Genomic DNA, 14,581 nt, shown 5'->3' with positions numbered 1-14,581 from the left:
TGAATTTTTTGAAAGTTTAAAAGAGCACTTATTTTTGTATTGTTTCTTTTTCATGATATCAAAAAATTTTCTCTCAGCAGATGTTAATTTTTGATCAAATTCTATAATACTTCTGTTGTCTCCCCACCCCACTTTCTTTTACCTGCTGTATTAGTTTAACTAGGGCTGCCTTACCAATGGACCATAGGCTAGCTGGAGCTAGCATAAGTAAATGTATTTTCTCACATTTCTGAAGACTAGAGTTCAATATCAAGGTATGGGAAGGGTTATGACTCCTAAGGCCTCTTTCCTTGGCTTGTAGATGGCCATCTTTTCCCTGTGTCCTCATATGATCTTCCTTCTGTGCATCTCTTCCCTCTGTGCTTATCTTTCCTCTGTGCATTTCTTGTAAGGATACCAGTCAATTGGATTAGTGTTCACCCTAATGACCTTTTTTCACCTTTATTACCTCTTTAAAGGACCTATCTCCAAATATAGTCATATTCTGAGATATAGGGGGGAGTTAGGATTTTAACATGATGAATTTTGGTGATGGGTAGGGGATGACAGTTCAGCCCATATAATAAATACCTGTAGTATCTGTTTCTTCTAGATCTTGTTTTTGTTTTTCTTCCATCTCTACTTTAAATATATTTCTATCTTGTCTTTGTCCTTTCATATTTTATAATGATACTGTTGACAGCTGATTTGATTTAGTATGTATGTGGGCAGAGGTTGCCCATAAACAGCTTTTCCCTTAGGAGTATGAGGGCAAGAGATCCTTTCTTATGTGTCAGAATCTTTGGGTCTTTTTTTCCTAGGGGGCTCTGTTTCCTGGACAGGGTGGAGCTGGGTGTGGAGGGCTCACATACCTGTTGGTAGTGGTGTGTCCTGAGGAGTCCTTCAGGTTGCTTGCACAAATTCACACTAATTCCTGGTTTTAGCTTTTGCCACCCCTTTCACACTCCTCTTGTGCTGGTGGTCCCTCAGCCCTGGTCTTCTTACTTGTTTTCTTTAGAAATTAAACTTCTAATTCTCTTGTCTGATTGTGCAGGATGAAGACAAGGGCCAAAATGTCTGACTTCATAGTACATATAACAAGGGAGTTCTCACTGATTATTCTATCTAATCTTTACAATGTGTTTATGAAACATTCAATTATTAGCTTTATTTTGCTCACAAACCCCCAAAGGTTTAGAACAGAATTAGTAAATTAGGATTGGAATAGACTGTTTGACCCCACAAACTGCACTTTTACCAACTCTGGCTATATTTAGCAAATTTGTGCTTCTGCCTATACATCTACACTATAGGTTTTGTAAAAATATCAATATATAAATTTCAGCACATTATAAAAGAGTTATTCTACTGCATATAACAAAGTTAAATTCAATACACTTATGGGAATATAAGTGTATTTTAATTTTTATGATAATTTTAAAAAAATATTTATTTTTTAGTGGAAATAATATATTTTTTAATTTTTATGTGGTGCTGAGGATTGAACCCAGTGCCTCACGCATGGTAGGCAAGCACTCTACCTCTGAGCCACAACCCCAGCCCCAATTTTTATGATTATAATTAATCAGAATATCTTTCTTAAACAACTTTGAGAACAGAGTATAGAACCCAGAATAATTTCTACTATATATATTTGGAATTCAGGGGCATAGAACTAAATAGTGACATTCAGATTCTGTCTGCCATTATGTTTAAAATGCTTAGAACTAAACTAAGGGCTAATTTTCTGATATATCTTGCTGTATTAACTAGATTCCTTAGAAACCTTAATGTTCATTAGATATGAACTGATAGGCTGAAAAAATCAAAACTACATGTTTTTAGACTGCTTTTTATATTTTAGTACTGAATGTGTAGGATTCTTAAGTTTTTACTCAATGCATATTTCAGTTGACACAATCGTTTTTTCTTTTAATAGATTACTTCTGTAACTGGGTCACCAATTAGTTGTACAAAACATAATGTCTCGATCTCGACAACCCCCTCTGGTGACAGGCATCTCTCCAAATGAAGGAATACCATGGACAAAGGTCACCATTAGAGGAGAAAACCTGGGGACTGGCCCCACTGACCTTATCGGTAAGGGCAAAGATTCTATGCTATACCATGGTAGATGGATTTTTATGTTGTATTATTAAAGCAAGATGTGTTATTTTAAAATAGTGAAGGTGACAGGAAAACATCATTTGATCTCTGTAGAATGATCTAAATAAAAATTAAAGAATATTTGGTTGTCTGATTTTTCTGTGAATACCATTATTTTATCAAAGCTTATCTATATTGGCTTTCAAAACTTCTCCTTCAGAGAAGTTTTCCACAGCTGAGATTTTGCTTGTTGCTTTGACTTCATCTTTTATGCTTAAATTGCTAAAGGATGGAGGCAAACCATCATTTAAAAAAAATATAAATGGGTATCAGCAGTAGCCAGGGTAGAGAGCAAATTTTATATATGATTTTATGTCCAGTTAACATTTATTTGTCTGAATTCCAGATGAGGGTATAGAGATGCATTCAGAATGAAGAAGGAAAAAAACCCCAGTATGTGCTACTGAATATACATGCTGACTTGCCACATAAAAAATTATTCTGAACTTGAGCATTCTCTGGACTAAGTTCTTAACCAATGAGGGAACTACTGATAAAGTCCTGGAGATTGAATTGGAACTTAACTCCTGCATTGTAACTTCTGGTTAATGGATTGGTTTTTGGTCATCTGGAAAACCCTTTGAAAAGAAAGTGAATCAGAGCTCAGCACTGTAAAATAACAATTCCTTTTGCTAATGTTATTTAAATACATTTTATCTCATTTTGTATTGTTTTCTGTAATTATAGTTTTTGATTCTTTATTAAAGATCACTTTAAATTTTTCTTGCAAAGATAGTCTAATTCAATGGCTTTTTTTTTTTTTTTTTGGACATAGCTGAATTCAGATATTTCTTTGCTCAAATAGAAAAAAACCCCAAAATGCATGGAAATATACCATATAGGTGGAGGTTATGTCTAAAATTTTAACTGGCACTCTTTTGTGAATGCCAAAACATGATAGTTACAAGCCTATGTAAATTTTAATCTTGATTTAGCTTCAGGCAATGCTATTCTTATTTGACCAAGTGTATATTACTTTCATAAACCTTGCTAGTTCAGCTTTCATCCTGCTTCATGTATTGCCAAGAAACCATATTTTTTTAAAAAGCCAACTTAACCTGCTAAATTTAAGTGTTTTTAACTCAGATGATTTCTACACTAGCCAAGTAAAACATTATACAAGTACTTTACTTGGAATTCTACAAGTTTCTTTTTTTAAAATGCTATTTTATATCATGGAGCAGATTTTGTAGGTTAGCAAAAATATGCTTAAGAAATGAAGCTTGTAGATCTTGTAATCATTTTTTATTACATGATATTCAGAATGATCTGTTGGAATCTGTGTGTAAATTCTTTGGTTATTAATTTTGGGGGTAAAAATATAAATCAGATATTAAATCAGAGGAACCTTGAAAACAGCTTTGAGCAGGTGAGTAAGCTATTATTCTACAGATAGTTTTGTGTTACCTTGTTCTTCATGGTTGCTCATGTAAATGATTTTTAAGACTTTATGTGTATAGGATATCTGAAATTTGCTGCTTTGCTCAGTTTTAATCATGGGATAGTTCTCTAGCAGTGAACTTATATCAGGAATGACCTTTTTTAAAAAATAAAAATACTGTTTATGTTTTTGCATTATGCTCTGACATTTATTGTTATTTTCTTTTCTGAAAAGTTACTGTTTAAGATCATATGAATCTTTTTGATATTATAAAATTTAAAAACATTAAGGTATGTATTGACTTGAAGTTATATTGAAATATCAAAATGTCTACCACATTTGTAAGTACATTATAAATGAAAACATTTTCTGCTTGTTTTCAAAAACATATAGACTGATTTACACATGTATAAAATTACCAGAGCAAGTGTACATTCTATTTATTTTGGGAAGTCGGTTTTGGAGAAGTTTTCAATTTTTTAAATCATTTAAACTTTTCATAACAAAAATTTATTATTAGAACTGGCGGGGTGGCGCACGCCTGTGAATTGCAGTTGCTCTGGAGGCTGAGACAGGAGGATCGTGAGTTCAAAGGCAGCCTCAGCAACAGTGAAGTGCTAAGCAACTCAGTGAGACCCTGTCTCTAAATAAAATACAAAATAGGGCTGGGGATGTGGCTCAGTGTTTGAGTGTTCCTGAGTTCAATCCCTAGTGCCAAAAAAAAAAAAAAAATGATTATCAGGAATGATATCAAGGATATTCTCATTTTGAAAAAAAAAATAGCTTTGAATTTTGAGTACATTAAAAAATATCTTCAGAAAATTTAGTCCTAAAGAAACCTTTGAATATCATTAGGAAAACAAGTTTCTCTATAAATGAATAAATAATGCAATAAATATTGTAGGGGAATACACAAAATTCATTACTTCAAACAATATAAATGTCTTAAAAATGTATCTTTTAGAATTTCTTTATGGTTAATATAACCTTCTTGCTAAATAGTCATTTAAGTTATAAGAAAAGATGACTTGAATCTCTCCCTTTGTTTTTAAAACCAAATTTGCCATTGGTTGAGGTTTCCTTGGTGTCTGATGGGGGGGCGGACCCCAAAAATAAACATAGCAATTGCCAAATTTGCCTGCTTAGCAATGTATAAAGTTAAATAATGAAGAAAAAAAAGTGTGAAATTGCTGCATTTATGCCACATACATTCTGGTTTATTTTTTCCATAAATATTTATTACCTCCTCTCATTGTGGAAATGAAAAATGTAAAGAAAGTAAGTTATGAGAAGACTGACTAGCCAAGATTGGTGTTCTGCCTTACTCACTACAGTCTTCCAATAGACAGTATTGTTTGGTTATTGCTAAATATTTAATTTATATCCTGTCAGTGAAGGAGGTGATAGATATGAGTTGACGTTTTGCAGATGTTGGTTTATTGGAAGAGTAATGTAGTTAGAGTTTTATTAGGAAAATACTAAGGCAGCATAAACTACCATTGTAGGAACTAATAGGCAGATATAAGAAATGATAGAGTAATTAAGTAAAGCCTGAAACATTTCACTAGGTTTATCACACTCTGGGATATCTTTAAAATAAATAAGATATTCAGTAATATTTTATTCTTTAATAAACTACTCAGATTAGTTTATTCTGTAACACTAGGCATAATTGAACACTAGAAAAAGCCCTTTCTGATTCTTTTCAGGAAGATGGGTTAATATAGAATGTTTTAGGGAATGATCTACAAATTTATTAATATGCTTGAAAAGCATATATCAATAATTAAACTTCTAGTACTAGAAATAATTTTCTTTTTTAACATTTCTGAAAATAATTTAAAATTCTCATAGTCTAAGTAGTCTGGAATACCTGGACATAATTATGGTCCATTATTTATTAATTCCTTTGATTATGCAAGAAACTGAAATATAGTCTAAAAGAAGTCTTAAATTCTAGAGAAAAAACAGAGTGGAAAAAAATCAGCGTATGCAGCAGTAAACTTACAAATAACATCAAGTATGTTTAGTAATAAAAATAACTGTTGACAAGGAAAGGCTATTTCTTTTTTTTCATGTAAGACATGTTTAAAGTCTTATCATTGTTCTGTTTATTCCTTTATTTTCAGGATTGACAATTTGTGGGCATAATTGCCTTTTGACGGCCGAATGGATGTCTGCGAGTAAAATAGTATGTCGAGTGGGACAAGCCAAAAACGATAAAGGGGACATTATTGTCACAACCAAATCGGGTGGCAAAGGAACCTCAACAGTTTCTTTCAAGCTATTAAAACCTGAAAAAATAGGTAAAACTCTTAGTGATTTTATTCTAAAGGAGAAAATAAAAATTAGTTTCTCTTTTAAAATTTAAATAATAGATTAGTTTAAAATTTACCTACTTTCATATCTCATCAACTTCAATTCAGTATATGTTAATTTTGACAGGAATGGGATCTTGGTAAAAAGTATAATTTTTGGAAAAAAATTGCCCATTTGCTGAGCTAAAAGTCAATAAAACCTAAGGCAGATGCTCATGGGAGAAATATTATTCTAAGTTATTAACAAAATCTGTTCACTTTACATTTTGTCATACCAGTTTTGGTTCTTAGATTGTGAATACAATGATATTGCTTTTAAACTGTTAAGATTCAAGGTAAAATTGCTTCTCATTTGGCCAGGTAAGCATAGTATTTTCTAAGTAATATTTCCTTTCCCTTCATTTTCCCTACCTTCCAGTCCCAGAAGAAATATTTCCTGACTTGGATCAGTTTTTAGTCCTCCAAATTAATAATAATTATTCTTCTTTGTATCTCATAGCAGTTCACATAATTCTTTTAACACACTCATCTCTTGCTTCCACACATTAGCGGTGGTTAAGAACTTAGTCTAAGGATACAGACTTGAATTCTAACATGGGTTATTATTACTACTAGCTACTAGCTGACTTCAGTGCCTAGTTTCTTTGTGGGTAAAAGTATAATGATAATATTACCTACCTCATAGCATTGGGTGAGTTAGAATATAAATCTAAAGTGCTTAACGTAGTTCCTTACACAGAAAATTAGTAATGTTAAATGATTGTTCTCATAATTACTTATGTGCAAATCTATCTCCCCTACTAAAATAAGAATAATTTCATATTCCTTTTTGTAACACTGTTAATATCTTGCATTAATACCTAAATATTTATATAAAGTAAGGCATAATTAAAACCATGCAGTAGTTCCCTCTGTAGAAAAGTAAATATTTTTGCAAATTATTTTTGTTTTCTATCGTAAATCGTAAAACCTTTCCTTCAGTATTATTCTCTGCAAATTCTTTTCATATATATATATATATATATATATATATATATATATATATAAATCCCTTTTATAAATAAAAATTCCTTTTAGAAATTTAAAGAAATTTTCAAAGTTGAATCCATATATATTTACATATGCACATGTACATACATATGTCATATAAAATATAGTTCTATCTTTAGGTACTTATTTAACATATTTAAAAGTGTGAAATTAAAGTAGGAACCTGTTTCACAGTTTTTTGGAGGAACTTAATATTTTTTTTAATTTGTCATATATGACAGCAGAATGCATTACAATTCATATCACACTTGTAGAGCACAGTTTTTCTTATCTCTGGTTGTACACAAAGTAGAGTCACACCATTCATGTCTTTATACATGTACTTAGGGTAATGATGTCCATCTAAATTCAGCATCATTTTATAGCATGTTTATATAGCAGATTAAAAAACAGTAGGTAAAAATACTAATTTTATTCTAGAATGCCCAGCCCAGGACCTAGCACAGAGGAGATGTAATGGTCTGTTGACCTGTGCTCCAGAGTGACTGGACTTAAGCATAATCTCAGACAGAGTCCCCATTGTGTCCTGGCAGAACTGTGGGTGCTGAATTAGTAGGTTCACAAAGAGTCATGCAGTGACAATTTGCCTGGTATTCAAACAGCCTCTATCAGAAAAGCCTCTCTAGCCTCCCCAGCCTTCCCAGCTTTCCTGCAGGGGTGGGTGCAGCTTGCTCTGTGCTTCTATCTTGTTAAACCCAGGGTCCTTGGAGTAGTAACTGCTAAGTCCTGTGCTGAAATGAATGATTGAAGAGTTTAGTCACATTAAGGAAAATGCTATTTTCAGAGTTATGTCTTGCTCACAGGGTTCATGTCCAGTTAGTTTTTTCAGAATAACCTAGTTATTTCCATTACACAAGCCATGTGTTCTTTGGATGTATTTGATTGATTTAATTGTTGGATATTTTGTTGCATTTGACTAATTGGTTTTAGTGTAATATAGAAAAAAATGTACTGTTCTTTATCACCCAGGACAACTGCAACATTGATAATAATAAAAAGAATGAAAAATAGCGTGGAGCCTCAGCATGGTGGTTTATACCTGTAATCCCAGTGGCTCTGGAGGCTGAGGCAGGAGGATTGTAAGTTCAAAGCCAGCCTCAGCAACTTAGCAAACCCCTAAGTAATTTAGTGAGACCCTGTCTCAAAATTATAAATAAATAAATAAATAAATAAATAGGGCTTGGAATATGACTCAGTGATTAAGTGTCCCTGGATTCAATCCCTGATAGAAAAAAAAAAAGCATGGAATATGTTGTTTTTGTATAACTATTTAAGAGAGCCACATCCATGTTAATAGAAAAGAAGAAAATATGAAAGAGATTTCTTGAGAGTTTTTAGGACCTATTTAAGAAACATTTTGGATTTCATCTTCATTGAAATGTCCTTAGGTAGCTTGTAGAACTAAGAAGAAACTCAAAATATTAAATATAATTGCATATATATGTGATAATTTTTGAAATTATTATAAGCAAGAAGCTTTTCATTGTATTAATGCTTAATTTGAATGTTTTCTGTCTCAAGTATTTTTCAGCCATTTTCCAAAAGTTTACATGATTCCAAAATATTCTCTTGAATAAAATAAATAATATTTAGCAATGCATAAATGATTGTAGCATTTGTTATTTGTAAAATACATTTGTTTTTGCAGAACACTTTCCTCAGAGGCTTAATTTTAATTTGTATTCTCTGTTGAAAAATATACAACGAATCCATAAACCAATGTGTTATTTTTGATTTTTAAAAATTCTTAGTATTTTTAATTAATCCACTAGCCATTAAAAAGAATCCAAGCTATCGGGCTTTCAAATCTTTTAAATTTGATCTTTTAGGCATTTGGTAGTAGGTCTTTAAAAAGTAAAGCAATAAAGCAAGACATAGAAAATACTTGGGGGAGTTTTTATTTTATTAAGGCTGTGTTCCTCATGTTTGCAGGCATTTTGGATCAGTCTGCTGTGTGGGTCGATGAAATGAATTATTATGATATGCGTACTGACAGGAATAAAGGAATTCCTCCATTGTCCCTCCGTCCTGCAAATCCTCTTGGCATTGAAATTGAAAAGTGAGTATCATCTTGTCTTTGGTTTTCTTTATTCTTCATTTGCTGAAAGTTTTTTTATTTTTTATTTTATTTTATTTTTTTATTTAAGGAGAGTCAAATTCTAGAAATGTCTGGAAGCATAGTCGGAGACAACTCAATTGTTTGGAGACATGTGCTGTTTTCTGAAATTTTGTCTGCTTTGCTAGGGTAAATGTTATAGTTAGTTTAAACTTTTGACAAAACTAACTAACTCTTTAGTTTTCTTGAATTTGCATTTTGTGCAAACAAAAGTCTTAGTATTTTAATAACATACCTTTTTTTGTGGTACTAAGGATTGAACCCAGGGTCTTGCACATTATAGGCAAGATGTCTAGCCTAGATCAATGTAGCTAACAAGCTACCTAGGCTACCTATATCCCCAACTCCTAGCTAATATTTTTAATGATGTGAGCATTAATATATTATCTGGAATTGGTAAATTTAAATATTTAGATGCTATTTAACGTGAAGATAGAATTTGTAATCTGTCCATTTATTTGATGTTTCTATAAATATTTTAGAATAATTAGATCCAAAGTGTTTTTTTTAGAAATTTTTAATTGTAGATGGCTACAATACCTTTATTTTATTAATTTTTTTTTAAATGTGGTGCTGAGGATTGAACCCAGTGCCTCACATATGCTAGGCAAGTGCTATACCACTGAGCCACGACCCCATCTCCCAAATGTTTTTTTATTTCAGTTGTAATTCCTTTCATAAGTCTCACTTCAGTCATCAGAATTATGCCTGGTAAATGATCTTTTTCATGATATTTCATAACCAATTCTGGAATTTTGTTTTCTTAATTCCCTACCACAATGTTTTAGAGTTGCTTCATAAACACTCAGAGAAGGCAACAAGTTTGTTCTATAAATACTTTAGCCATCAGGTTTCTCTAAGATTGGGGAGGATTCGCCACTAAACTATAAATATTCAACCTTCAAGCCTACACTAGAATATCATTAGTAATTAAACAACAAGCTGTTTTTTCACTATTGGGTTTGTCCTGTGAGAGGGAGGCAGGGCATTTATTTTGGGGACATATTGTGTTGAAAAACCATGGGGCTTGGCAGCTTTTAGTGAGCTTGGACTTCCTCAAGGTAACATCTTTGAAGCACTTGGGCAGTATGGGTCATTCTATAGCTGTTTTAAGGATTTTAGTGTCCTATTAATTAAGAATTTAAAGATCTAGACAGTCTAGAGAAGAATGACAAGAGCCATTTTTTTTTCTTTTTTTGGCCAGGTGTGTATTTGAGCACACCTGCTTCAACAATTCTGAGAGCCAGGCAGGTTCTTTCCAAGACGGCTGCAGAAGTCTGGAGCAGAAGGACCCTTCTAGCTGCTCTTGCTTGACTAAAAGGCATTTTTGTAATGTGGCCCAAAGGAATGCAGAGGCATTGCACACATTTTACAGGTTTAGCCAGTGAGCAAAATTAGGATTCAGTTGGATGTTCACTCTCATAAAATTGTTGTCTTCCTCTTTTATTTTGGCATAGAGACTTGCCTTATTTGTTCTATTGTCTCATGTCCTCTTACCCTTTGACTATGTCTGTGTCTAATGACACTCTTTCTTAATATGTTTTAATATAATCCTTTGGCAAGATTGATAATGGCAGTAAGGAATTATGGCACTACAAATGATGAGCTTGCTTAAAATTTTCTTATCTTTCTTCTCTGAGAGGTAGTCTAGTTTGGTCTGGAGCTAAACTTCCTTGACTTGAAACTGGGCTCCACCAGTTACTAGCAGGATGACTTTGAGGAAGTTATTTAGCTTCTCTTTGCCTCGGTTTCCTCAGGTGCACAATGGTTTACCTGTTTCTTAGAACTGTGTGGAGCTTCAGTGAATAAATGCAGGTAAACATGTAGAACATACCAGGTGGCTGGTGAATATCAGTTCATTATTACTGTGATTCTTAGGGACATACATTTTCATTGCTTAGGAAAAGAGGGGTTCTAACTCTGTTGCCCAGGCTGACCTCAAATACCTGGGCTCCAGTGATCCTTTTGCCTCAGTCTCCTAAGTAGACCACTGCCCACCCCAAGAACCTCTCTTTAATGACTTAAAATTATAGGGTAATGAATTATATTAAAATCTTAAGTAATCTAATGTACACGTATTGAAGAAGTACTTAAATGGGGGTAATATTAAATGTTTATTTTAAGGTATTGCTCGAGTTTCAGTAACATTTGCCTTATTATTAGATAATGTAAAATAATAAAGAATAATTTTTGAAAAGGTCAAATCTCGACTCACATAAAATGAATAGTGAGCTTTTATTTAAATCATTAATTAGTGGGAGAACCAATAAAATGCAAAAAAAAAAGTTAAAAGGAGTGTTCTGGGAGAGATATAATAGGCAGTGAAGAATAATAAAAGGTGTAAAATGAGGTACTTCTACTGGTAACCAGTTATATCCTCACCTTCCCTGTTTCTGAGGATGGAATCCCTCCTGTCACTGTCAGAGCTCTACACCCTCTGTGTCTCTAACAGAGATGCAAAATTGTCAGTTACAGAGAAAGGCACAGATCCCCCCATAGCGTCAGAGAGAGCATTAGGAAGGCACTCCTGAGCCTGGATGAAAGGACATCTGGTAATCTTTTTGTGTAAAAATCTTTTGCCAATTTTTTTTTTCCTCCCCAAAGAGAAACTAGAGGTGCCAGTAAGCAAAAAAATGAAAGTAGAAAGAGTATAGAAACCAAGAGGAGAGAATGTTTTTGGTCAGAAAAATGCTTTCCAGGCTTCCCTTTCTTTTAGTTTTTAAAGAAAGTGACAAGAAAGCTACATTTGGTTTATTGAACTCTTACCTCAAAAAGAAATCTTTTTTTCTTTTTGGTCGTGATGAGAATCAAACCCAGGGCCTTGCCCATGCTAAGTGTACACTCTACCACTGAGCTATAACCACAGCCTGAATAGAGAAATCTTGTTTTAGAGGAAAAAAGAAAGAAAAGGAAGGGAAAGACAGATTGTAAAATGCTGGTATGGGTTTCATTTTCCTAACTCACTTAATATGTTTTAGATAAAAGCTTTGGTCTCTGTAGAGAAGAGTGTTTCATTCAGATCAGGATCCTTATTCTAAAAAAAAAAAAAAAAAAAAGGAAAGAAAAAAAAAGAATTCTTACTCTTTTATTTCTCTTAACTAATGCCATTGAGGAGTTTCTTTTATAATTAAAAGGCTGAAGATGACCCATTTTCTTTAAATATCATTGAATAAGGAAAACAGGGTTTTAGTATTATTTGCTGGTTGACAGGTATTGATTTGGAAGGTTTGAAGAATTATAAATGCTTACTATAAAATACTCAACTGTGATCCTGATGAATTATCAGGTTAAAGTGGAGAGGCAGCCTTTGGAAGATGAATCAGCTCCTAGTAATTGCAATGTGAATGTTTATGGAAATTCTCTACAGCTGACAGCCCAGTTCACAAAGTAGAACAATGAGGAGCCCTGTGGTGCTGTGGTTGGTTCATCTGAATATGAAAAAGCAAAGTGAGAGTAATACAATATAGTTTCCTTGTTGCTTTTTGGTGTGAGTTAGAGTTTAATAAATATTTTATTGGCTGACCCAGCATGCATGCTGTCCTCTTTCAGGCCACAAGTTTTAACAACTGGCATTTATTGGCCACCTTTGACTGTTAAAGTCCTTCATATTCCTAAATTTTTAACTGATGTTTTTGCACACATGGTGCCATGATACTTATAAAAGTGTTACTAATTGCTCAGAAAAACTAACTTCACTTTGAATTGAGACTAGGATTTGCTTGTAAAAGGTCCATATTTCTGATTTATTATGGTTATTGTCACAGATATATATGCTCTCTGCATGGCTTCAATTGTAATGGAGACAAACTATTTAAACTGAAAAAAGAAATTAAAATCAGGTTCATATTAAGTGAAAAACTTCACTGAGTTTTGTTTCTTAAAAGCAATACTTATTTGTCTAACAAGAGAATAACTTATAAATAATGTTTTGGAGACAGTACATCTATGGGAATGAGAGTAGAAAAATAGAATTTTGCCTTGATTTTATATAACCTCTTTTTTTTTGTGAATTACAGTGTGGGAAGGGCTGTTTATTCAGTTGATGTACCACTAATATCTGTTTACATATACACTGGTTTTATAGGCAATGCATATCTCATTTTCTTCTAATAAGTTTAGCTTTCCAACAGAAAAAAAAAAAAACATGACTAGTTTTCCCATTACATTTAGAAAGCAATATTTAAAGAAAGAGAAGGTGATGGCAAAATAAACCTTATTAGAAGTGTAGAAGAGAAAAGCCTTGGATAAATTCACCTTTTAGAATTTTGTAAAATAGATTTGTGGGTTGTGTTATGGTACTTTAGTCTAGAAACTATCAGGTTGAAAAAAGAAAAAGAAACAATCAAAGCAAACTTATGATCTTTAATATAACAGAATGTCAACAATGTTGCTAAAAATTTAAAGCTAAAAAATTAAACATAACATTTACACAAAGAGCTACATAAGCCCACTGCCCCTCCATCTTCCATATGCCACATGAAGGAAATGTGTTCTCTTCAATGCAAACAGAATACCAAAACTGCAGCCAGTCTTCAATGTATGTGGGTGGCTAAAATGTTTTTACAACAAATGTCATTGCTTTGCATGCTACGTTGGTTATCACTGAAGACTATTCTCATATTGGAAAGCAAATACTGATATGTTAAGCACATTCCTGTTAATTTTATATGTATTTCCTCAATACACATTCTTGGTCTAATCATTTTTAGAAGGTTTAAATCTGAGTTTACACTGCCATCTAATGGAAAACATTTTTTAAGGGTAGCAAGGGTTGTCCACCACTGAAAATGTGTTTTGATTCCTTACTGAAAATATTTCATGGATTTTCATAGTGGAGTATATATGTTGCTTTTAGTCTCTAACTCTAGTAGTTTGAAAGTACAATACTATATCTTGCTTTTACTGAACTGTCATTTGTTTGGAAATCTAGTATCCAAAATCCAGTTATTCTGAACATACATTTCAGTTTTAACTGTGCTTCATTAACGATGTTGACATAATACTTCTTCCTTTCCTGTTGCTGTTATTAAATAATTAATATTTTTCTTTGTTTTTGACCAAAACTCTCCCTTCTGCTCTTCCCTGATTATTTATCTTCATAGATTTATAGTTATGGTTTTATTTCCTATCTTAAGATTCTCTGATTCTTTGACAATGAAGCACTGGAGTCCAATCTTGATTATTGACATCTAATCTCTTAAGGGTGTTTACTCATCTGTTTGACTCACTTGTGATGAGAATTAAATGCAATGATACTTATAAAAATAATCTGCAAAATATGAAAAAACTAACAAGTATAAAAAATAAAAGTAACAGCAAATAACATTTTTGAGCCTTCGTTGTATGCCAGAGACTGCTAAGCCTTTCACGAGCATTATCTACTTTAATCCTTAAAACATTCCTAAGAGGAAGGTGTTATGATCCTTATGAATAAATGGAACCTAAGAGAAGTTAAATAACTTTCCCACAGTTATGCAGACAGATGGAGCAAACTTGGAGATTGAATGCAGAGCCTATCCTCTTGCCACTCTCATCACTGCTGCCTCCTATTATAAATACTGAGTAGAGTTG

At 32.8% G+C, this 14,581-nt stretch overlaps 1 protein-coding gene across 2 annotated transcripts in view; it reads left to right on the top strand.

Annotated features, from left to right (window-relative positions):
* Exoc2 (exocyst complex component 2) overlaps positions 1-14,581 on the top strand; it is a 197,043-nt gene that overhangs the window by 40,705 nt on the left and 141,757 nt on the right. For both annotated transcript variants that reach the window (XM_026398921.2, XM_077801565.1), the window contains exons 2-4: positions 1,919-2,079; positions 5,656-5,832; positions 8,827-8,953. In XM_026398921.2, the coding sequence (XP_026254706.1) occupies positions 1,962-2,079; positions 5,656-5,832; positions 8,827-8,953 (422 nt within the window). In that variant the 5' untranslated portion in view covers positions 1,919-1,961. The remainder of the gene's footprint in view (positions 1-1,918; positions 2,080-5,655; positions 5,833-8,826; positions 8,954-14,581) is intronic.

Source organism: Urocitellus parryii, chromosome 8 (assembly GCF_045843805.1).
Source record: "Urocitellus parryii isolate mUroPar1 chromosome 8, mUroPar1.hap1, whole genome shotgun sequence".
NCBI lineage: Eukaryota > Metazoa > Chordata > Mammalia > Rodentia > Sciuridae > Urocitellus > Urocitellus parryii.
This window is presented reverse-complemented; position numbering and strand designations above follow the sequence as displayed.